Source organism: Drosophila navojoa, chromosome 5, assembly GCF_054131105.1.
Source record: "Drosophila navojoa isolate 15081-1374.11 chromosome 5, UAZ_NAV_1.0, whole genome shotgun sequence".
Taxonomy (NCBI): Eukaryota; Metazoa; Arthropoda; class Insecta; order Diptera; family Drosophilidae; genus Drosophila; species Drosophila navojoa.
In genome coordinates, this window is record NC_142893.1 from 4,885,662 (window position 1) to 4,909,875 (window position 24,214).

The 24,214-nt window shown below is 34.3% G+C and overlaps 6 protein-coding genes across 7 annotated transcripts; all 6 read right to left on the minus strand.

The window, feature by feature from the left end:
• Window positions 1-607: 607 nt before the first annotated feature.
• On the minus strand, window positions 608-2,751 carry Tsp42Ej (Tetraspanin 42Ej). The gene is made up of 5 exons (XM_018103681.3): window positions 2,548-2,751; window positions 2,348-2,432; window positions 1,302-1,463; window positions 864-1,229; window positions 608-803 (listed from the first exon to the last, which is right to left on the minus strand). Exons 2-5 carry the CDS (start codon window positions 2,411-2,413, stop codon window positions 714-716), a joined length of 684 nt encoding a protein of 227 aa, XP_017959170.1. The 5' UTR covers window positions 2,414-2,432; window positions 2,548-2,751; the 3' UTR covers window positions 608-713.
• A 1,343-nt stretch (window positions 2,752-4,094) lies between these two features.
• Tsp42Ei (Tetraspanin 42Ei) lies at window positions 4,095-5,901 on the minus strand. The gene is made up of 5 exons (XM_018103687.3): window positions 5,480-5,901; window positions 5,354-5,394; window positions 4,733-4,868; window positions 4,312-4,674; window positions 4,095-4,240 (listed from the first exon to the last, which is right to left on the minus strand). Exons 1-5 carry the CDS (start codon window positions 5,537-5,539, stop codon window positions 4,160-4,162), a joined length of 681 nt encoding a protein of 226 aa, XP_017959176.1. The 5' UTR covers window positions 5,540-5,901; the 3' UTR covers window positions 4,095-4,159.
• Window positions 5,902-6,090: 189 nt separating this feature from the next.
• Window positions 6,091-8,796, minus strand: Tsp42Eh (Tetraspanin 42Eh). Of its 2 annotated transcripts, none has more exons than XM_089260961.1 (5): window positions 8,689-8,796; window positions 7,219-7,407; window positions 6,993-7,151; window positions 6,717-6,914; window positions 6,091-6,545 (listed from the first exon to the last, which is right to left on the minus strand). In XM_089260961.1, the coding sequence occupies exons 1-5, from the start codon at window positions 8,779-8,781 to the stop codon at window positions 6,468-6,470; spliced, it is 717 nt and encodes a 238-aa protein (XP_089117087.1). In that variant the 5' UTR covers window positions 8,782-8,796; the 3' UTR covers window positions 6,091-6,467. The 2 variants fall into 2 exon arrangements, with proteins under 2 accessions (XP_089117087.1, XP_017959172.1); XM_018103683.3 differs by lacking the exon at window positions 8,689-8,796 and adding an exon at window positions 8,174-8,561 and having other exon boundaries at window positions 6,100-6,545.
• A 696-nt stretch (window positions 8,797-9,492) lies between these two features.
• On the minus strand, window positions 9,493-16,516 carry Tsp42Eg (Tetraspanin 42Eg). Its single transcript, XM_018103696.3, has 5 exons — window positions 16,170-16,516; window positions 10,704-10,868; window positions 10,463-10,639; window positions 10,212-10,385; window positions 9,493-10,137 (listed from the first exon to the last, which is right to left on the minus strand). The coding sequence occupies exons 1-5, from the start codon at window positions 16,227-16,229 to the stop codon at window positions 10,057-10,059; spliced, it is 657 nt and encodes a 218-aa protein (XP_017959185.1). The 5' UTR covers window positions 16,230-16,516; the 3' UTR covers window positions 9,493-10,056.
• Window positions 16,517-17,470: 954 nt separating this feature from the next.
• Tsp42Ef (Tetraspanin 42Ef) lies at window positions 17,471-21,342 on the minus strand. Its single transcript, XM_018103694.3, has 5 exons — window positions 20,763-21,342; window positions 18,870-19,043; window positions 18,627-18,788; window positions 18,059-18,256; window positions 17,471-17,996 (listed from the first exon to the last, which is right to left on the minus strand). Exons 1-5 carry the CDS (start codon window positions 20,817-20,819, stop codon window positions 17,925-17,927), a joined length of 663 nt encoding a protein of 220 aa, XP_017959183.1. The 5' UTR covers window positions 20,820-21,342; the 3' UTR covers window positions 17,471-17,924.
• A 1,167-nt stretch (window positions 21,343-22,509) lies between these two features.
• On the minus strand, window positions 22,510-23,358 carry LOC149090966 (uncharacterized). The gene is made up of 3 exons (XM_089262050.1): window positions 22,891-23,358; window positions 22,697-22,823; window positions 22,510-22,637 (listed from the first exon to the last, which is right to left on the minus strand). Exons 1-3 carry the CDS (start codon window positions 22,906-22,908, stop codon window positions 22,534-22,536), a joined length of 249 nt encoding a protein of 82 aa, XP_089118176.1. The 5' UTR covers window positions 22,909-23,358; the 3' UTR covers window positions 22,510-22,533.
• Between the last annotated feature and the right edge of the window lie 856 nt (window positions 23,359-24,214).

The following is a 24,214-nucleotide window of genomic DNA, read 5'->3' on the forward strand; positions in this document are numbered from 1 at the left end:
TTGTTAAATAATAAGAATAGTTATTAAGATGATGATAATAATAATTAGATGTTTGTAATGATCATTACGATAATTTTATAATTTTAAACAATCTATGTTAATTGAGGATAATGATAATGTTTTAATGAGAATGATCATAATATATATATATAATATACAATAATTAATAATAATAATTATGATGCTTATTGTTTATATAATCATAAATGATCATTTTTATTCTGCCTCCCTTGCAAATAATTATTAAAGGAACAATCATTACGATATTGTTTGGCATGTAAATAATATTTTAAATAATTATCATTATAATTTTGGTTTTCTTGTTATTAATGTTTAAAATATGATATACCTTAACGCGTAAATAGTTTTCATTATAAAGTTTACTATTTTAATGATTCCTAAGATAATGATACAAATAGGAATTATGTCAGTAATCATTACGGTAATGATTATAACATATGTTTAATATAAATAATACAAATAATAAGCTTTTGCTATTACTATTGTCAGAGTGCCAGAGGAAAACTTTTACTCATCATAATCATCATAATCATCATAATTATTATAATCATCATCTTCTTCTCGATATACAGAATTCAAAATGGGATTTTTGCTAATAATATTATTTATTTAATTAATTAATTTTGGCATAGCCATAGATCGCTCGTATTACAACTAGTTAAATTTCACTAAAAGCAGGCCAAATCATATGTTTAATCCTCATTAATGGGTGCCTCGTCGTCCTTGATTTTCATTAGCTTACGGGCCTTGCCCATGAAATAGGCAAAGAGAAGACTTAAAAACTGTAATTGAAAAATTTTCATTAATATTCATACATATATTTTTCTATATAATTCAATCACCTCCAATGCCAAGATCACAATGGCTGCATAATAATTGAGCTCAGCCTGGAATTGCAGGCTTTGGGCGGCTTTGATCACACAGCCCTCCTCAAACATGTGCGAGGTAACGGTGCAATCGAAGCCATGGCAGCAGCTGGCCGGCAATGCGCCGCCGTCCTCTTTGCCCAGATAGTCCTGTGGTCCATCTAGACCGCAGCAGCGGAACAGGCTGTGTATGGGCTGCATTGTATCATTATGCGTGGATTTCTCTCCAAAGAGTCGCTTGATGCGCTCATCAAAGTTCAGCAGCAGCTGGCTCTTCATGCTCGAGAAGATGAAGAAATACGTGGTCAGCACAACGATAGTAAAAATGGTAACCAAAATATACTAGAACAACAATATATATATCATATAAGTTAAGGCCAATTAAGGTTGCTAATTACATGATAGCTAACTTACATAGTTGGAAAACCTATACGACTCTTTCAGCGCCACATAAATGCCCAGAAAAGAGACAGCAAAGATTAAAGCGCCACAAAGAGCAGCTGAATAGCCGCCGTAGACGGACGCGGCGGAGCCCCAGGTGACAACGCCACAGGAGAAGAATAAGATATTAAAGCCCTGTAAATAATACAATTTATTAGACTTGTTTTAATTAAAAGTATTTACACTAGGTTACACTAGGTACGAACATGAAATAAAGAAAATAGGGAATACCATGATTCTTAATCTGTAGTTGGCTCAGAATTACGAAAGATATAATCTAAGGCAGACGATGAAAAATGAAATTATATTGAAGAAACTGAATAGCACAAGGAACAAACGGTTAAACATGTTCTTAAAGGGTATTCAAGAGTTACAATTGACACACAGTAGCATAAAAGAAATGAAAATAAAGAAGAGAAAAGCACAATTAGATTAAAAATAAAGAAAGAAAAGTCAAGTAATCCAACACTAGTTCAAGTTCGAAAAGCCTTCAACTTACAGCCCAGTAAAATGTTTACGTATAGAAACCAAAGGAGAATTGAAAGAACTCATAATTCTCTACATTCACTTACATTCGAAATATAAATATGTGCATATGGGTGAGCAAACATACATAGTCATTGAAACGGGCATTTTCAATTTATAAATATTGCCATTTGGCTGTCATAAATAGATTTACAGCTATATACATAGGTGTGGGCCTGTATTGCCGGCTGTGGCCCGCAATTATGCAAATCTTGCGCCGCATTGCGTATACCACATGTATGTCAAAAGAAAAGAATAACCAAAAGCAAATGATGAGTGCAAATGCTTAACGTAAACATTCAGCAATATAATTAAAAGGCATTTGATTGCCGAGTGCCGACAGCTGTTTAGAGATCTCTGCAACATTCACGAAAATATCGATTTATTCCTTGTATTTGCGGAAATTAGCTTGGCTTTTCGTGGCTACACACTGTCTATGCGGTCGATATAATCGGGTCAGCCAACGGCCTTCGGTTGGTTGGTCAACGACTTACCGATATCAAAATGCATGTTGTGAAGAGCGCATATTTCCAGGGTGTGATGTCAAATGACTTCTCCATGGCTGCCAGCAATGAGGAACTATAAAGCGATAGCGGGACAAAAGAAAACGTTTTAATTGAACACGAGGGAAACCATTTGCCGCAGACACACACTCTTCGCACTTCGCACTTCTCACTACGCACTACGCACTTACGACTGATTTCTCACTAGCTGCAATTGAATAGATGCCGCCGTACACTCGGCTATTTATTTATGCGCCTGTATGACAATGACAGTGAACCCAGTTGCCTATGCGACGCTGGGGGGCATTATTGACGCGCCTCCAATTGAAGCCAAATACGGACCTCGCTGCCGCGCTTATAGCCCGAACGTTGCCAATCGACTGACGTCTGACATGGTTTCGAGCTTCAACGAATTTGTTTTTTCTTTTTCTTTCCTTTTCATTTTGTCGCAACGTTCAGCGCAGGCGCTTAAACAATACAGGGTGTGCCATTGCAGAGTTTGTCAAAATATTAAACAATCGCCATGGTATTTCAATAGTACCCAAATTACAGATTTAGGTAATTGTTTAGTGTATAATATAATTTTAGTCAGTTTGCATATCCCAATTAAATATCAAGAGTCACATCTATATACGTAATATAATTCTATATTTAGGTATTTATACATATCTAGGGCACAAATTTGCGAACTATTGATAGAATACCACCAGAAGTGCCAAGCGGGTAATATCTGCTAATTCTAACTGTAGAAAGGAAAATTCACGAAATAAAGAAAACTAAATATGATTTAAAGAGTTAATTAACATAAATTAATATTTAATTGTGTAATTTGTGTTTGTTTGCCAATCATATATGTATATTTGATATAATTCAAAAGCTGTTATTTTTAAAATCAAGAGTATGGTCAAAAGTATATTTAGTATGATTATATTTTATAGATATATATATATTTGTTTAAACACAATATTATATTGTATATATAGATATATAATATATATTTGTTTATACACATTCAAGCATGAGCATGATATTGCTATATGAGCTCTACTAAATATGACTAGCTCGATCAAATTATTTTTTATCTTAGTTTTTTAGCATGCAAAATTCGAGGGCATTAATAAAGTATTAAATACCACTAAGCAAAAATCAAAATTGGTTGTGTATTGTAGTAAATGGCTTTAATGGTATTGAAACAAATAAATATTAGTTGTTTTTTTTTTCACTTTTCTTAATTAAAAATAATAATACTTAAGGCTTAGTGTTAAATTACGTTTACATCCAAACGGAGTTGCTGCGGCGTCCTTTATTCCTCCTAAAGAAAACTAAATATGATTTAAAGAGTTAATTAACATAAATTAATATTTAATTGTGTAATTTGTGTTTGTTTGCCAATCATATATGTATATTTGATATAATTCAAAAGCTGTTATTTTTAAAATCAAGAGTATGGTCAAAAGTATATTTAGTATGATTATATTTTATAAATATATATATATTTGTTTATACACAATATTATATATAATATATATTTGTTTATACACATTCAAGCATGAGCCTGATATTGCTATATGAGCTTTACGAAATATGACTAGCTCGATCAAATTATTTTTTATCTTAGTTTTTTAGCATGCAAAATTCGAGGGCATTAATAAAGTTTTAAATACCACTAAACAAAAATAGAAATTGTTTGCAAATTTTAGTAAATGGCTTTAATGGTATTAAAACAAATAAAGATTAGTTGTTTTTTTTTTTTTTACTTTTCTTAATTAAATATAATACTTAAGGCTTAGTGTTAAATTACGTTTACATCCAAACGGAGTTGCTGCGGCGTCCTTTATTCCTCAAGCCGGCCAACATCATCCAGCCTAGGAAGGCGCCAACAGCCTGTAAGAGTTTGCAATATATTAATATATATATATATATATCGCAATATTTATATTTTATTCTCGTAATACCTCGCCTATTAATAGCAGCCAGCAAACAATTTTAAAGACCAATAGCCTGTCGTCCAAATACTCTACAAACTGCGACTTGCAGCCCACTTTGTACACACTGGCGGGACTGACGCACTTGAGCTCCGGGCAACAGGTTCTGGGCACCGCGTGATTGATCACGGCGTAGTCTCCGGAGTTATTGACACCGCAACAGTGTAGCCAGGTCTCGTAGTAGGCCAAGGCGCCAGTTTCATTGCGTTCGGCATCCCAGAGCTTATCGAAGCCCTCATTTATGCTGCCCGAGAGACCGTCCTGGGTGCCGTGCGAGACCATGCTGAGGAACAGCAGCTGAGTGAGTATCAGCAGCACCACAGCCAAAATGTACTGTATGTAGTAAGTACATTAGTTAACCATATAAAATTCCACGTGAAGTTGTACCTACAGCGAGCAGACCTCTGGAGGATTCGCGTGCCGCAACCAAACAGCCAGTGATTGCAATTATGACTATGGCCACGCCCAGACCAATGATCAAGCCACCAGCCACATTCTCGCCAATGCTCACTGAAGTTACATATATTCTGCAAAGATAAGGCAATAAATTTGATAAGATTAAATTGAAATATATTATATAGAATATCAAAATATATGCATAGGGTTTTATCTGACTGATTGTAGTATATATATTTAATAATAGATAAATAAATACATTGGTAAATAGTTACATATTTTGATTTGCTGCTATATTTATCTATCCATCTAGAATTTATTCGGTTAATATTTCGTTTATAGATCGAATAGATAATATAGATATTTATAGCCCTAACTACCTGTAAGCATCCATATTATCATCTATTCTTATATCTTATTGAAAAACATATACCTGATATTAAAAATTATTATACGTGTATAGTAAAAGCTTCCAACTTATTTGTATAGTATTAGACTTGATTGCTTTGTATTCAATTGGCTTTAATCACAAACCTAATTGAAGTCAACTAATTGCTGGGAAATTTATTGAAAATTTGCTGAAACTCTAATCTTTACTCCATGTATATTTACTTACAGAAAGAATATGCCAAAACCAATCAGCACCAGACCGAGTATCTGCAAAAATAAAAAACAGGTGCGCATCAGATAAAAGTTTCTTTCTATTTTCATTTGAATTTTCTTCCCAGCAGCTTTTACATACCGTATATACAAAGTTCAGCAGCAGCAGCAGATGCTTCACTGTAGTCTCCGATAGGCCCATCTTATTGTTGTTGTAAGTCTGCAGCTGGCAAATGAAAGAAGCTGACGAGACGGCAGCAGTTGTCGCACTGACTAACCGACTAAACGTCTAACCGACTGGCAGGCTGACTAGCTCGAGTGAGCTATTCAAAACAGCAAGGTAAAATAAAACTAAAATATCAGTCAGAATGCATTAAGTAGGTATTACGTATATGGCAATAGCCAGTTTTGGTTAAGGTGAGCGCGCGTATGATGATTACGAATACGTCGAGAAAATACATATATATATATCTAGATAAATAAATATATATATTTATGCGACGACTGCAAAGCAAATCTCTGACCGTTGCCTTTCAGTGCCGTACAACAACTGAAACATTTTACATTTTGTTTTTATTTTTTGTTGTTGCTAAAAGTGCGAGTATATGGCGAATAGAACAGCTTTTCACTCAGCCATTGATCTATGTATAACGAGAAAATCGAGCGTCGCCCACATGGCTGCTCTTATTGGGAAAGGCGAAGGCGCTTCTCCGCGACTGTATCTGTATCTTTGTGGCCGTATCTGTAACTGTATGTGTGCTATTTTTCTCTTCCATTTTATCTGTTGGCTTGCCCATTGAATCCTACTCATTTTTAAATTCATTGCTGTGCTTATATTATTTATCTGGCAGTCAACAAGAAATTAGTCAGTAACAACAGGTTTTATTATGGTTTTGTATATACATACATATGCATATAGATATATTTTATTTATATTTATCTTTATGACGTGGGAGTTTCCGAGTCTTACAACGCATTTCGATGCTCTGTCATTGATATTTTTATCAATGAACATAGTAAAACATGTCTCTCTTTTTTCTAACTGTACTAAATTACAAATCACAATGACACAATGGCTAAGCATAATTATAATACGTCTGCAGTGGGACAATAATAATCAACCGAACAACTTAATTATAGAAACGCACGCGATCTCGATGATTTCGTATGCTATCCACCAAATAACAGGTGGCCACAGAGCCCATAAACTGCAGGTGAAAAAAGATAGATATAAAAAAAATTATTAATTAGCTTTTGTAAGGGTAAAAAAAACATAAGAGGGGAATTGGGCTATTTGTATATATACGTATTGCGTAATTCTTTGCTATTACACATTAAATTGAAAAATAGTTTTTTTTATATAAAACCTTTGTACACACCTCAGTCGGTATTAGAAACCAGCTGATCGTATGAAAGGCGTCTGTCTTTCCGTTGACATACAGCTTGAACTTCTGCTCACAGCCGTCCATGAAGAGATTCATTGGATTTGTGCAGTCACGCTCCAAGCAACAGCTAGCTGGCAGCTGACGATCCAATAGAATATAATCCTCGGGACTGTTGCGACCACAGCACTGCAGCTATTGAACAAATATTATATTTAGCATATATAGATTTATATATTATCCGCAGTTAATCTGTTTACAAATACTACTCACCCATTCCTCGTAAATGTTCAGCGTGCTGTTGAGTCTCTGCTGTGGATCCCACAGATCATCGAAGCCCTGCTTCAAGCTGCTCGGCAAGGTATCCCGACTGGCCGCAATACTAAACATGATAAACTGTATGATCAACAGCACAATCAACAGCACTGCATACTATAAGAGATTAGAAAGACTTTCCTTTCAATATTTCCCATTTTACATAAACCGTTTCATCACTCACACTAATTAACATCCTCTTGCACTCCTTGAGCAGGGCGACAGTGCCAAATACGCTGGCTATTATAACCACTATGCCTAGGAGTATGCACAATATGGAAGCCAAATTCTCGCCGTGATCAACGAAATTTAGCTGCTCTGCAACGCTGTCCAGCAACCAGGCGCCATACCAGATCAACAAGCAGCCGTTCAGCTATTCAAGAGGGAATTTTATTTGGATTAGATAGTGGAATATTTCTAGTCAATGTCAACAGATTGCTAAATGATAGGGATTTTATTTTTGGATGCTCAGCTCAGAGGAATTCTTTATGATACTATCATTGTGATTAACATATTATGATTTTGGGGACTATTTAAAATTGAGGGTAATACTTGTGTATTCACTGTTCTTATTTATTTAAACTGACTATAAGTCATAATCATTTACTGTATAATATACATTTTGAGATATAATAAATATATATATTTTTTTATTTATTGTAATTTAAACTCTTTTATTTTGAATGTATTTTATATCAATTTATAGGATTTATTATTCACTTTTTTGTACATCAGCAATATGTTAATAGATAGTGATCCAGCAAGATAAATACAAGAATTCGATTCCACATTGCTTATGTTATATGATTTACGAGCTGTTAACTATACAGCATAGTTATTCATAAAGTAAGTAAATTAATATTCAGTTCACATAAACAACAAATCATAACGCAATTCCAAACTATTGGCGATCCATTTAATTCCATTCAAATGTTATCAATTTATTTTATTTCCGTTGTAGCAACAATGTTTCATTCTTTGTTTTGAGCATGTTTTCTATTGCAAACACTAATCGTAAACTAAGTGTAAAACAATTTTCAAGAGAATTTGCAAACGTCAGACATTAAAAATGTAGCGTTTGTCGTATTTCTTTGGCGTTTTCGGTATTTGGAACAGGGTTGATTGTTTGTTTAACTTACAGCATAAATCAAATTGATGACACAGAGTATGTAACGCAGCAGACGTGTAGTGCAATACATTGTTTTTGCTGTGACTGTGAGCTGTGGCTACTAATAAAACATGACACGCGCGACGACGACGATTTGCTCACATATAATTAGCTGTGCCGAATAATGTTTCACGCACTAAAACCGAACCGAACAGAACAGAACAGAACAAAAACTACACCGAGAGCACTTTGTTTGTGCTGCGCACCTTGAGCATCGGCGATGGTCGCACGGCAAATACTCGGAGCAAGCGATTCATAATCTGAATTTTGTTTGGCCGCATCTGGCGACGTCGCTGTCAGTTGAACGATTAACCCACAGTTCTAGGCGGCAGTCGACAGAAGACGCGACGATGCAATAGCCAAAAACAAAATCATCATATACAAAAACCCCACTGAGAATTGTCGTATATATGTACATACATATATTTATATATACATATACTATCTATCTATAAACATAAAGTCAATATCAAAAGAAAACTCAACTGAACACAAATGATGAAAATTAGCGTAAAGGCGTCCACGCGACGACAGATGAATGGAGAGATAGAGGGGGAACGTACATATGTATATAGGCATGCATGCCAGACAACTGACTAACGGAAACTGCGGGCTGCCAGCACGGGGGCCCAGTGTTTGGCCAGAAACAATGATGTCAACAAACCAAATTTGAGCTAAGAACTAAATATATCAACTATTTTAGCATTGAAATTGCCCTTCAATGCAGCGGGTGGCCAACAGGTATGAACACATAAATAACAAGATTAGTAGATCGGCTGATTCTACATGCCTAATAAGGTACTGGTATATTAGCTAGAGCTGCAGACAAGCTGAGAATGAGGCTCGATCAGAAGATGCCTATTATATGTGGTATATATTCAAGTCGTCTACTCTCAACCGACATGCTCTAGCTGTAGTCTAACATGATTCGTAAGAAAAAACACTTACAGGGTGTGTGTTATACGACTACATTTTATAGACTTTAAATAGTTTACTTGAGCATTATTCAATATATTATACAAACACCTCATAGAAATTACATAAGCAACGATTCAGTTACTCTATATAACCAATATTAAAACAGTTTTTTTTTACTTTTAACTCTTAAGAACTGTAAAGAGTACTTCACAATGAACACAAGTAATCTATTCAGGTTACCTAAGAATTCGGTTCTTTTATATACAGTACGGTATAGTCAAAATCCACAAAAAAAATCTACAACAAAGCTTTACGTAGCTATAGGGTATCTGGAATTTGTCCACCTGATTCTCTATTTGTTGTTAAAACACATTATTCTGTTTGATTTAGTAGGAATTTATTTTAATTAATACAAAATCTACATATATTTTACTTTATTGCTTGAAATGTTACAAATCGCATGACGCTTAACTTATCGTAGGCACTGTGTAGCGCTCGTAGTGAAATATCAAATGAAAATTATTAAAAACAATCAAAAGCCACAATCAAACATTTGTGACAATCTTATAAATATAAATACATGCATATAAATATTGTACGACAGTTGTAGGTATATATGTATATTATATATATTTTTTATACAGACATCGAAATCGGTTTGAACACTGCATTTGGCACCTGTTGTTGAGCTTTGAAATAGAATCGTGTGTGTTTGTCAAAATTGATTTTTTCCGTTTTTCCTTTTGTTTGCGAATGAACATGAGGTAGACTAGCAATATTTAGACTGGAAATTCGATTGCCGAGTGCAGTGCTGTGCAGTATAGTGTAGAGTCGAGACCGTGCAGCGCAGTGTGTAAGTTGTTTTTTTTTTTGCACAGTATTGAGAAATCTTTGGCCTTGAGTATGTGCGTATGTACTGAGTTGAGTATGTGAAACCTATTTAGCATAATATTTAGAGCGTCTCCAGCGATTCACAATGCTATTGGCCAGCACATAGGCGAGCAGTGCGCAAATGATCTGTAGAAAAACAATACGAAAACAATGCATTCATCTTTTATGGAGCCGATTCATTTATGATTTAATTTACGCACCTCAACGCCAACTAGAACCAATGCAAATATATTGAAGGCTGTCCAGCGTTCGGCAATGTAGTCCAGGAACTTCTGACGACAGCCATCCATGTTCATTTTGTTCGTTTCGCTATTGTAGCAGCTGTTGGGGGGCAGCAAGTAGTCCTTATAGCTGACATTGCCACAACAATCGAGCTGTGCCACAATAGAGAGAAATATTTCATTAACATATAATAATCATATGAATCGCTTCGATTTTCAGCTTTGCTTACCCAACGTTCGATGCTGGCAATTTGACTGGCATTGCCTGGCTTGACGGGCACCGGCTGATCGTTCCACAGCTGATCGAACGTCTTGTCCACATTGATGAGCAGCGACGTTTGGAATATCCAAAAGAAGCCCACTGTCAGCACTTGCAGCACAATCAAAACAACAAGAATGGCAACAAACTGAAAGCCAAAAAAATGCATATTAGCTAACCATAGTCAGATATGCCTAAAGCTAAAGACCTACCGATTTGGACATGCGACTGCTCTCACGTACGGCTCCAAGGGTGCCAAAGAGCGAGACCAGCACGATGACAATGCCAAAGCTGAGTATTATTATGGCGGCTGTATCAAAGTGCTCGAATCTGAAGAAAACGTGCACGGCTAGTGCAACGACAATCAGGCCGAAGAGCTGCAAGTCGTAAAATGAATCAGTTAAATGTTATAAAGAGATTAATTTGATTGCTTAGACAATGTGTAGAATTTTTATTTATATTTATAGCCGGCTTTATTGAACTATGATCGTCCTTCAGTAATAAATAATAAGGCCTATTAATATAAACATTAAACACAATGTAAACTATAAAGTTTTTATGCCAAGACATTAACTAAATGACTTATTACACATACGCAGCGTATGCAAATGAGTAGAAGTATAAACATATATAATGCATAAATTTAATGGAATATACTTTTTTCTTAAAGTTAAACATACACTGACAAACATTTTGTAATACTATTAACGCTTTACACTATTTAAAATTCGTTAGGCATTGCGTATGCTTCATATTTAAATGCATTAGCTTAGTCAGTTATTACAACTACGCTTCTGTTAACGCATATGTATATATACTGAGATATATATATTCATATTATAATATATATTAGCTTTGTTAGCATTTGTCTTAAGGATAACGCTAATTTGTTATACGTCACGAATACTTAATATGTTAACCAAGTTACTCATTACTCATACGTATCGAATTCAAGTTCACACACACATGCATATATATCTGTTTGTTTTATATAGTATATACAAATTTATATCTATATAGAGCATCATCCCATTTCAAGCATTCCACGCCCGCCTCACGCATACCCAACGTAGTTCGCGCTTGCTTTACCCTTTCACTGTTCAATTGATTGTTGTTTTTGTTCTATGTGCTTACGTTGGCCTGCACAATTAGCTCAAATTTGTTGCAAGTGCAGTCTGAATTTTAACAATGACTCAGGCATTGGTGGAAATTTCACGCTGAAATGCGAATGTAAACAGTTTTGCGAATTTGGCACTCGACACAGTTGGCAAACGATCGCATATCGTATGCGAACTATCGGCTATCAGCACATACACTCAAAATACTTTAATGAATGCGCAATAATTATATATACATTGCTTTATGTATCCATCATACATGGTTCTGTTCAATCTGTACAATCGACTACTAGTTGCTGGCCATACGATTGTGAATAATAATTACAATTGTAAGTAACCAGTTAACCGACTGGGCAAACAACATAGTTGTTGACACTTTGAATAGCGAAATAGAGATGGAAACGTGACACGAAAATGAGTAGATTATTGGATAATGGATATTGAATATATTATGATCGAGAGACAGCCAGAGAGAGAAATAAGATTCAGATTCTTCTTCTATGGCAATAGCTACGATAATTATTAAACTTTGCTTTTCTTTTCTGTTCTCATGATTTTTTTGTACTTAATATCATATAAAAATAGTTTTATAAATACACATTTCCAATAGGAATTACTTTTTAAGTCACGTCACATTCAAACACCTTACTGCGTGTCACGACACAGCTCCAGCCCAACTTGTCCATACACCAAACTTCCGCTAAATATTTAGGCTTGACATGTATTTTCGGGTTGCATTTTAAGTAGCCCCCGAAATAGCTTTCAGATTTCCCAAAGCCGAGCGTGGTAATTATGACTGATTTGTGCGATTTATCATGTTGACTTAATGTGTGTCTAGCGTTTTGTTTATGCCTTTCGACTTGGGGCTTGACTTGACGCAAACGCATTTGGCATTTGCTGTAATTTGTAGCCATAACTGGCTGCGGTGTCTTCATAAATTCAAAGTTTATCTTTGCACAGCTGCGCCTTTTGAGGCTCAATAGCGTAATTGAATAAAGGTCGATGCTTAATAAATTGTCAGACAATATTAGCTTTTTTTTTATCCATTCATCCGCCTTGCCCCTTCTATTGAATTACAATTATGCAAATTACTGTCAGACAAACTTAATTGCTGTCGCTTAAGCAGGCGCACGTACATGTGAGGCCCTGCTAAATATGGCCAAGAAAAATGTGGAAGGCACAAATTATTAATAGAACTGTAAAAGCAATTTGAATGCCGGCAAATAAATAGTTGTTGATCCATTGATAAAGCTATAAATTAAACTCTGATAAAGTGTTTACAGCACGCTGTAGACAGCAAGCACTTTATTTAGCTTTAAGTAACTTTGAAGCATCTGGCATTATGTCTAGAGACCACGCCATTTAATTGTTATTTATTACACATGACGCCCAACTTGCTGACGACCAGCCGCTGCTGACATAACTCTGAAGTGCCTCAACAAAAAAAAAAGGGGGGCGTCTAAGCCTATGGAATCTGAATGACAATGGCATTGAACCCAGCAAGTGTGAATCAGATCTAATCTCTGGATCACTTCAATTTCGCCCTTACTTATTTGCTTAAGCACGCTCTCAATACGAGTAAACATTAGGTAACCCCGAACGTGTCACATGTGCTATCTCTGCAAATTAGCACTCCATTTTAGATAAGAGCTAAAAAGTGTCGCACGGCAACCAAACAAGTACAAGGTCTAAGAAAACAGCATTTATCGAAAAGCTAGCATGTCTCCAGCTAAAATTGTATTAGATAAGTTCAGCAAAGATAGCAGTGCAGTTAGATATATAATATGACAGAGAGCTTGTTGAATTATTATTTGTATTAGATAAGTTGAGCAGGCTGATAATGTTTTGTTTAATAAATAGATAAGTTAGCAATATTTCTTTATATATCACATAATCAATATAGATTGCTTTACAAATATATGCTAGGACAAATATAGCTTTGCTTATCTCAAAAGTAATTTGTCTGCTAAACATAGTTATACTTAGAACTTTTTTATTTATATGTGTATATATAATTCTATGTTTTATTTCGTAATCTAGATTATTTTTATATAACAATTAACTATCTAGTATAATCCGGCAATTATTTTTCATGACATTTAAAAAAGATCTAAGCTAAAACCATAGTAGAAACATACTTAGTCGGTTTTTATATACCTAGGCTACTTTAATTTATGGCTCTTGGTTAACAGTCACTAGCTAAAGAGCACGACTAACTGATGTAAGCTTTAATGGACTCTGTCCATATATTTTCCATTTTAATTTGTGCCACATGCTATTTGCATATTTTTTGCTCTAATTTGTCGCACAGACAAACAATTAAATGCAATTATCATTTATATAGAGCGGCAAGTGCGTAAGCAAGGCCAACCAGAAGGCATATAATATTTGCATATATGTAGCTGATAAGGCACAGCAACTGATTAGATTTTGGCGAGCTAAGCCCACGAAGACAGCTGCTAATTACACGCTCACACAACATCTGAAGCTGCTTAAAAACTGTTGAAGCTGTTGCCTCAGCGAACAGCATGTGGTCGAGACAAGCCGAGAACAACTAGACAAATGTCATTGAGCGAGAAATGTGCGCTTAGATTTATGTGGGCCTTACAAAACAACCAAACTTGACAACATAAATACGCGCTCGAATGTCGCTGGGAAAAATACCAACAAAAAAAAGGTTGTGCCCTACCTCAAATGCAGGGCGGGTATTATGTATAGGCACAGCTGGCATTTAATTAAAAACACACGGCCGCACCAAATGAAGTAATTTTTAAGCTAAAAGCAACAACAACAACAACAACTACTACAACAACTACAACAGAAGAGCAGATCGTCAGTAAATCAAAGTTTACTCGCTCGGAACCGATGCGGAAAAGTCGCGCATACGCCACGTTGTGCGCTATTTCTTTTGGCATTTCCTTTGCTGGCACATTTATTCGGCATATATTTGACTAGCTCGTCTTTCGTTAAGCTGCTTGCTGAACAATTTTTATGAATTTTCCAAACAAAATTTTGCAATGTCTGAAAAATGACATCAACCAATTTTCAGTTGGCGTGAAAGACAGAAAAATATGCCACAGCCAAAAGACAAATAAACTAAACATATACGGCTAGGAGCCAATGACGCGATGCTATGTACATAGACACACACACGCCCAGCACACATACACATATTTTGACCGCCTTTTGCTCAGGGCCAAGTTTCATGGCGTGGGTGTACCAAATTTTTATATTTCAATATTTCTTTTTCAATTTTATTTTTAACACCGCGTGCATAACTGAACAATAAAGTATTGTTGATTTGTTTTCTTTTTATTTATTTTTTTTTTATCTTAGAAAAAACAAATTTAGTTCTTAAAAGAAATAAACAATAAATTAAGTAAACTTTGGCATGCAGTAATTTTGACAAGCGGCTAAACCTAAGAGCAGAAAACACAATTAAGGCAAATATCATATAAAAATATCAAAAACAAAGAAATATTAGCTTTGCAGTATTTCTTTAAAAAGTCTGGGCAAGTTTTTGTTTTCTTTTTGTATTTGTACAAGCTGGGGACAGTTCAGAACGATCGAATGCATGTGGGCGACATGCCTTCTAAAGCAAGCGAGACAAATGAAGGATAAGGTCAAACAAATGGAAATTCCATAGCAAAAATGTCTCTCTAATACCTGATCTATTGTGATTGTTTTCTTTACTAAATTTACTAAATTCTATTATTAAAATTTTAATTAACTATACTATAATTGTTTTTTTTTTTTTTTCACTTCAATCACGACAGCAAGACACGATTCACATTCCATTCTATGGAGAACTCGTGTCTGTTTCATGAACATAAAAATTAAATTAAATTAAGCTGCGCCCAATCCAAATAGATTAACATAGAAATACAACACAACATATTATTATTCAAATACCAAATAGAAAAAGAAAACAAAAAAAAAAACAAATAGAAGCCTTCAAATGTAATTGAAACGCTGTTAAACATTTAGCTGCCCAATCAAATTGTAATTCTAGCTAAATGTATAATAACATTGGTATCAAATTGTATACATACATACATATATGTATACCGTTATCAGACGCATTAATTACTCAACAAAAAATATTTATGCGATGAAGTCAAGGCTTGTGTTATGTACTTTAGCCCATATAAACAAAGTTCTCGATACCCAATCAATGATTGTTTATAAACTTCAAAGTTTGAATGAACTCTCTTGCGATAACAAACAATTATATATACATTCACACTATATACTATATATGAATGAACCGTAAGGTTATTATTAGTTGCAATTAAGCAAACCACAAACTTAGTGAGAGACCTTCAGCTGAGGGTTAGTAAACCCAGTGGGTCTTAATGAAACGTGTCTTATTCGTGTAATTATATCTTTTAATGCTATTATAATTATAATGCCCTAATAGTATTTACAGCACTCAAAAGAGTTTTAGACCTCATTTGCATAGGCCCCCAAAACGTTTCCGTCAACAAGCCTCAGCTCAGGTTACACCATTCATAAGAAACGATAAAAACAACTTTAATCATATTAAATGCGCACACTTACAACATATATTATATCCCAGATGAGGGCAAAGATTTTTAACACCTTCGTGGAGCAGGCCATTTTGCAGTGACTCTGCTATAGAATTTGCACAGTTTATAAGTATTTCTATATATACTAAATACTTTAATAGATATTTTTTGGAGCTTTATTTGCCGCACGAAAAACACTTTTCATTTAAGTTTCCACTGCTGCATTTGGTTATAAAAGCACTTGGCAACGAATGCGAACACTTGTTTGAAATTCTAAATATTTTCCTTTTCTTATTTTTTTCTATTTATTTCAATTTTTAACGGTTGCTCGGGTAACCAAACCCGACATGTTCGCGCACGAATCTTAACTGATTTGTTGATAGCGAAAACGTTTTTAGCAACAAAGCAAACATAAACGATTTGAAAATGGAACGGCACGTCGGAACGTGCTGGAATCGAAACAGCAACCGAGCCGACCGCGTGTTGTTTGTGTTGGGCATGGGCGTCGCCATAACAGGGGTCGCTCGCTGCTTTTTCGTACCGTTGTATATGTATGAACACATACCTCAAGTTGGAAAATAAAACAGCAGAAGCGACAAAACTTTTGTCGCTGCGCTATTTTTATAATAGTTGCTTTACATACTTTTCAGCGCGCTCGCTTGGGGGAACGGTGTGGAAGTGGGTCGAGGCGAGACAGAGGCGGGCGAATCTAGTATATATGCTAATGTTGTAAACTTTGCACGGGATGATTCATAGCTGCTACATTAGATCAGCAAATTAGAAAACATCTCAAAATGAGCCTAAGCAAAAGTCAACAAAGATATTTAGAAAACCAACTAATTTGATGCCCAGAATTTGATTCAAGTGTATTTGATTAATTATGCTAAAAATATAATTCTGTATTAGTATCAGTAAAAAGAAATTTGCTGTTCCCCAAGTAAATTCTCTTTAACAAAAAATACACTTTTAAAAAATTCATTAAATATATTTCTTTCAGTAAGTTTGAGGAAAAATCTATCACATTTATATATTAATAAATTTTTTATTAATTCTCATTTATAATTAATCAAAGTGCTTAAATTAATCACTGTTAAATATTTGGACTTTATTTTTATGCGTTTGTCAAGCTGAAAATACTTAATAATAGTATTTTCAAGGACATAAAACGCTACATTTAATATAGAGCCATTTTTTATTTAAATTTTAAAGTTCGTCGAGTATCCAATACTTAAATATAAATATTATTGACCTGAGAATTAGTTAATTTTTTTATGACATTCAAATACCCATTATTAGACCCATTATATGTATAGATAAAAACAAAAGCTCACATGCTGTATTCCACATTTTATTTTATTTCCTTTTTTATTTACATTAAAAAAGTAATATTCAAATAAATTAATTCACATGTCTTATATTAAGAGTACATACAAAATTGTGTTTGTTTGTGTAAGTAAAGCTATACAAGCTTAAAAAGCAACTAACTTGATAACATTAACATTTATATATACCTCTCCGTGTATATATATTCGTGTATGTACATCAAAAGCCATTTCAACAGTTGTAGCACTTTCCTAGAAAATCCCTAAATTTAAATGCTTGGGCACATGGTAACAATTCGTTTTTTTTTTTCTTCTTTGTTTTTGTTTTTGTTTTTGTAAGGTATTGTGAGGTAAAGTCACTTTACATAAAAATAGTAAAATAATTTAATCGCCATATAATATTTTTAATTGAAGCAAGAGTAATCTCAACAAATGCAAATTTCCCATTGGACGGTCAAAACTTCTTAGTAGTACGAACGTCTATGATCATTGCGAATACTGTTGCACAGTCCACAGGATACAAAACTAAGCATCAGCTGGAATATACGAATTTTGTTAAAGATCTTATTATTGGGATATAGTATCCAAAGTATCTTACCTCAACGGCGACCAGTATCCAGCCCATTATGTTGAATATGCTTAAGAGGTGCCGCCAATAGTTTTCGAATTCTATGCGACAGCCCCTGTGAATCAAATTTTCCGATTTACTTTTATCGTGATCCCGGAAGCATGTAGCCGGCGGTAAGCGTTCATTCACAATATAATCCTGAGGACTACCGCGACCGCAGCACTCGAACTGTAAAATGCGAAATATATAGTATGGGTTAAGTTTAGCAAACTAACTAAAAAAAGTAAACTTGGCTAAGGTTGTCTCTGTTAGTAAAAGTAATTCGTATAATAAGGAATTTATAATGTTGAATACGTTTTTAAAGTATAATCAAAATATATAAATATGTATAGCGTTGATGGATCGTCTTATTCATAGACATAGAAAAAAAAATTAATAAATATATTTGATTTAATGTTGTTAAGTGCTTAAAAGCTTTAACTGCATAACCAGTGCTGCTTAACTATATTTTTAACACAGACATTTAATGTCAACATTAAAATTGTTCCATTAAAAATAGTAATGGTAAATCGTAAGTCAAGTCTATATTAGTACCCACCCAGTTCTCGTATAAAGACATTGCGCCAGGACTATTGAGCTCTTCCTCCCAGGTCGTTTCTAATGAGTTGGCCAAGTTGGATGCAGCTGTATTTTCGCCTTTCGTTAGCACAAACAAGACAGCCAGTTGAATAATAATAACCACACACAATATGGTAATGAACTATAGATAAAAAAATAATGGTTGATTAATCATTGAATTGTTTGGGCTGATGTCATAGTTATAGGTAGGTTAACCACTTACAGTCATTGTACAGCAAACATGCTCCCGCCAGGCGGACAGATAGCCCCACAAAAATATAATTATGGCCGCAGCGCCAATGCCAATATATGCGTAGGCTGTCCAGCAGCCAACCTCGTTTGTGTCGTAGGATACCAGGATATAGATGCCAAAAGATATCAGCACCAGTGCCAGCAGCTAGAAGGAGGAGGAATACAACATAAATAAAATCTAAATACATAATACATAAACAGCTAAAAGGGCAACTCCAAAACATTGCGCTACTTTTATGCTTTTGACCTTACTCAAACGGAAATGTCCTGGAAGTGTCTATACATTATGTGTGTGAGTGTGTGTGTGTGTGTGAGAGAGAGAGATGTTGTGTGCGCTCCCATATTAATGACGCTCTAGCTACATAGGCGTCCAATAGACTAGTCTAGTTGGCGACAGTAGCCGAGGCATAGGGAGAAACACTCCATCCACAAACAAAACCAGTACGCGACTAATAGACGCCCTGTGCTCAATCAAAATACGTGTATAATATATATCATGATATCGGCATAAGTGTAGAGTAAACAAGTCACCGAATATATACGCCCACAGCCACACTAACTACAGGGTATGATTAGTTTACAAAATACGTGTCAGATTTGTTGTCACATGAGCAATAGCTTCTGACAGGAATAGGCATGAGAACAGAGTCCTTTGATTAAAATAGACACGCAATAAATACTAAATTGAATAGAAATTTAATTATATACATATATATTGATGTTATATATGTTCTTTTTAATTAAAAAAAAAAAAGTAATTAAGCTATACTATAGTCGATAGAGAATGAGAGACAGACGTCAGACTTTATTTAAAAATTCAGTTAGCAATCGATTATATGAAAATGGAAAATTGATAAACTGTCAGTTGATGTAAGCCATATTTGATGATGATACATATGTATATTTTACCTGCTTATTTATAATCTATGTGTGGCATATGCCAAGTGTTCATTCTCAAATCTTATTGAATATTTGAGGTAAACTATGAATCGCATGCGAGTGCGCTAAATAATTGAATATTGCTTTACAGCGGGTTCAATGACAAAGCTAAATGGTGTAAATATTTACACCTATGCATGTTCGGGCTATTTAATATCTATCCGTAAGCCACAAACACAATTTACTTAAATCTCTTGTTTATAGAAGAAATGTTGAATGCTCTACAGCTTTGATGTTTTTCTGTACATCACTGCAGTACAATTATTTGCTGATCCAAAAAAATTGATTGGTTTTACTCCTCTAATATGATAAATCATAGAGCAAAATACACATAATATATCAATCCACTTATACATATACATGCATACATATATAATAATATACCTCTTTTATAATACGTGAGCTTCGAACCTCAAACTTTATTATGCCATTTTATCAACTCACCATGTATAATGAAAACGCAGCTAGGCAAACTACAATACTTTATACTAACTTCGTTTAGAGAAATCAAGTAGATTTTTGTTGGTACTCTACCTTAAAATTTGATCTCAAGGTCGAATACTTGCTTAGCGACCTCACATGGTGACTAGATCTTCCAATTGCATTAAATTAGGAAGTCTATATGTATTTTGTATTCATGCGAAACTTTTGTGTATAATATATATACAAAAATTTTTGGCGATAACGCCTTACAAAGCTGATAATATATGCCATTGTGTTCCAATTTACTTATCAAGCAAGCATTTCCACATATGCTTTTATATACATAAAGGTGTTTAGGAAAATTGATACGAGTGGCTGGTTTGTACTTTCATTGACGCTAATAAAGGGAGAATCGCGACAATTGGGCATGTAAACAAACGAATTGGCAGTGTATTTGCGACAATTGATGGCAATTATCTAGACATTTTAGTTCTCGACTTACCGTACAAAGTATGTGCAGAGCATAGGCGAATACTTTGTAGCCCGATGTGGATGCCATACTGCTGCTATATCCACAAATGATTCAAATTCCTGTGTGGAGCAATACAAATCCACTTGCGCAGTGCTAACACAGAAAGAAACTTGTTTTCCTTTTTTTTTTGTGTTCGTTTTGACTAGAGCCCACTCGATCTCGTTCTCACTTTATTACTCTCTCTCTGGCTCTCACAATCGCTCTCACGCTACCTTGCTGATGATTCGTATACTTTTATGAGATCATGGATCAAACTTTAGAGTGTCAGCAATAACAAAAATGAATAATATCAAATATGTTCGCGACAATCAATGACACATGACGTTGTGACTATTTTTAATGAAATCACAAACTCGAACAGGCCTTATGTGCTATGCGGTGTTTTAGGCATTTTGCATAGGTGCGTCTATGTACAAGCGATTTTCTATGTATATTGTATGTATGCGGAACTATCAAGAATCGGGCGCCAACTTCTAGTGCGAACGGCCTGGCACAAATTCGATTCGCGTGCGTCGAATAACTGAGAGCTACCAAAGCGAACTGTTTGCCGGCCACCGATTATTTTCTTTCGTCAAGCTAATTTTGTACACACGCAAGCGTGGCGTCACAAATGATGTCAGGAGAGAGCAAGAGACTTTTAAAGTGAAATCGAAAAGCTTTGATGTACCTCATTGAAGCTTTTTGCCCGTCAAAGCTCAGCAATTGAAAAAAGCTTTGATTCCTACAACGCAGCTCATTATTTTATGTACACTTGTCATATTGTTTAAGCGATTCCCGTTTTATTTGATATCAATATAAATTCACGTATATAGTTATATACCACAACAACAGAGCTTAGTCCGAAAACTATGAAGAAAAATTTAAATGAAATATAAATAGTAGCTGGAGCAGAAACTAAGCATACCTTTAATAAATACACAAGTATTGAAGCTATATCCATCGAAAATATATTTTTCTCGCGTTACAAAAAGAATTTCCCAGCTTAATGATAGGCAAATCATAAGCATAGACATAAAGATCCAAGTGAACAGCACTGCTTTTATCTGAAAACCATACAATTAACAAATATTATGCATTTTTATTATTTTTTTCATATTTGGCACCTTCATTTTGTGGCAAACGAATAGCAACCCACAAAGCGAATTGAAGAACTCTGTAAAACCCTGCATTACGAGGATGGAATCCGCATATTCTGTAAAATATTATTATATACATATTCTTAATAAAGAACAGCACCTACACCTACCTGCATCATCTTTGAATAAATTAACATTTTTAACAATCAATTCATGTATGCAAATATATAATAAAAATATATTATGACACACGAAAGCCAAAAAGAGCAAAAACATTAATTCGCGACACATTGTAGCGGAAGTCAAATGTTTTCTGGAAAAAGGTTGACTCCAAGTAATACTCTAATTTTAGTAATTGAAGTATGTATATACATGTATGTATTAGAGAGCTTATAATCTAAATTATTATAATGTTCTCAATAATTGAATAACGTTAAGGAGCTCATTAAACATGTAATAACTAGATAATGAACTTGACATGAATTATTCAAAATACTTTTTATTTTTTTGTATATATGTATATCTTTATTTATAAGTTCAAAAAGTCAAGCATATTAACAATAAGGATGACCAGAAGACAAAAGACAATACGAACATTCTGAATTGTTTATATGTTGAATTGAAATTAATATTAAGATTGAGGGTGTAAAGAGAGAAAACTGGTCTTAAGCAGCTGTTTCCGCAGGATTTGTTTGGGCCTGAGGCACAGGAGAGCGCAGCACACGAAAGCAATGAAATGCAACAGAGCCGAACGCAAAGACCAGACAAGCTGCAAAGATGAGATACTTTCTCATAAAATACTTTCTTATAAAATTAGTGAATACTTACCAAATCCAACGATATTTATGTCGCTATCACTAACTGAATAAAACGGGCTATAGCATATATAAATAAAGTAGGCGCAACATGTAAGTGCTGCATGCACCAGAAGCCACCACTGCAGATAGTTAATGCTCTAAACCAGAAATCATGAATAAGTATATGTGTAATACATATGTATATGTATATATATCTCGACTTACGCTCTTATCGGTTAACATTATAAGTGGACTGGCAACTACTGATGGCAGATATAGTGTATATAGGGCATACGCGCTGTAACAGTCCTCGTGATATGGACCTTAACCAGATTGATATTATTATAAAATGCAATTATTCACCATTTTAAAGGTGTTACCTTTCCTGTTATCGTTGCAATCATCGAAGCAGCGCCGCATAAATGTTATAGCAACAATTAACATTATAGAATTGTAGAATAAAGAACATGTTAGAGCTGCCGCGCCTATATTTTTCCAACTCATGCACATTTTTAGCCGTTAACGTCCAAAAAGTAAATGCAGTATGAGAAAAAATACACATCGAAAGCTATCCGAGCAGTTGTCATATAAGAGTAGCACATTATAATAATTACCGAGTATTAGGCTAATGAATAATACTATTAGCTTAATATATCTGCCTCCATGACTTAATCCATTTGACTAAAGTTCCATATCTGCAGTTCATTCGCCTTCTCATTGTGACTATAAACAGTATTGAAAGCCTTTAAAAATAAAGAAAAATATAATTGCTGCGGTGCAGAAACCACAACATAATTATATAAATATTTCAATTAATATTAATATTTAAATCGCTTAATATATCTTTGCAAGACGTTCTTCAGATATCATCAAATCAAATTCATGAAATACAAGAAAACAATCTATTATTGTATATATAGATACCGACGATGTAAAAAGGACGATATCAGACAGTATAAAAATCTAGTGTGGCAATCATTCTAAATATAGTATTACTATTCATATCATCATTTGAATAAATGTTTGCTGCTCAATTATTAGCGATATGTCGAGGTGTATACTAAACTAATCTTTTATTCATATATAGCATACTCGTATCTTATATCATGTAAACATAAATGATACATGACCATAGACTAAACGGTACTCTAACCACATTTAATATGCCAACAAAAAATCAATTTGCTTTAAATAAATTTAAGCCTTGAAAGTAATCGATATTTCGCTTCAACATAAAAGTAACTGGTATGTGAACGTAGGTTTTTAAAAAGTTTATATATTACTTAGAATCTACAGCTGTGTGAAAACATCTACATATGGCATCAAAATGAATATTAATATATTAACAATAAATTCTCCCGCAGTATTTCCTTGAAATTGAAACATGCCTAAATATATGTACATACATATTTAAACGAGCACAACCCCCAAATAGTCTCTACCTGAATTGAATACACAATACGCTAATCGCACCGGCAAATATCTGTATTTATATGTGTGTCAATTGCTGGTTAAACAAAAATGCTAAAGAAACCGAAGGTCAAGCCTG

Bases quoted from the DNA above. Each gene is read 5' to 3' on its own strand.
- Tsp42Ej (XM_018103681.3), bottom strand. From the start codon at position 2,413: ATGGAGAAGTCATTTGACATCACACCCTGGAAATATGCGCTCTTCACA. The intron at 1,464-2,347 runs GTAAGTCGTTGA...TATTATTTACAG, and splicing joins CAACATGCATTTTGATATCG to GGCTTTAATATCTTATTCTT. The intron at 804-863 runs GTGATTGAATTA...TTTCAATTACAG, and splicing joins TTGTGATCTTGGCATTGGAG to TTTTTAAGTCTTCTCTTTGC.
- Tsp42Ei (XM_018103687.3), bottom strand. From the start codon at position 5,539: ATGGGCCTATCGGAGACTACAGTGAAGCATCTGCTGCTGCTGCTGAAC. The intron at 4,675-4,732 runs GTAGGTACAACT...TACTACATACAG, and splicing joins CCTCCAGAGGTCTGCTCGCT to TACATTTTGGCTGTGGTGCT. The intron at 4,241-4,311 runs GTATTACGAGAA...AAACTCTTACAG, and splicing joins GGCTGCTATTAATAGGCGAG to GCTGTTGGCGCCTTCCTAGG.
- Tsp42Eh (XM_089260961.1), bottom strand. From the start codon at position 8,781: ATGCCTATATACATATGTACGTTCCCCCTCTATCTCTCCATTCATCTG. The intron at 7,408-8,688 runs GTTGAGTTTTCT...CCTCTTGAATAG, and splicing joins ATTTTCATCATTTGTGTTCA to CTGAACGGCTGCTTGTTGAT. The intron at 7,152-7,218 runs GTGAGTGATGAA...AATCTCTTATAG, and splicing joins GCAAGAGGATGTTAATTAGT to TATGCAGTGCTGTTGATTGT.
- Tsp42Eg (XM_018103696.3), bottom strand. From the start codon at position 16,229: ATGGCCTGCTCCACGAAGGTGTTAAAAATCTTTGCCCTCATCTGGGAT. The intron at 10,869-16,169 runs GTAAGTGTGCGC...TACGACTTGCAG, and splicing joins TCTGGGATATAATATATGTT to CTCTTCGGCCTGATTGTCGT. The intron at 10,640-10,703 runs GTAGGTCTTTAG...TTTGGCTTTCAG, and splicing joins GCAGTCGCATGTCCAAATCG to TTTGTTGCCATTCTTGTTGT.
- Tsp42Ef (XM_018103694.3), bottom strand. From the start codon at position 20,819: ATGGCATCCACATCGGGCTACAAAGTATTCGCCTATGCTCTGCACATA. The intron at 19,044-20,762 runs GTAAGTCGAGAA...TCCTCCTTCTAG, and splicing joins CTCTGCACATACTTTGTACG to CTGCTGGCACTGGTGCTGAT. The intron at 18,789-18,869 runs GTAAGTGGTTAA...TTTTATCTATAG, and splicing joins ATGTTTGCTGTACAATGACT to TTCATTACCATATTGTGTGT.
- LOC149090966 (XM_089262050.1), bottom strand. The intron at 22,638-22,696 runs GTAAGTATTCAC...TCATCTTTGCAG, and splicing joins CATAAATATCGTTGGATTTG to CTTGTCTGGTCTTTGCGTTC.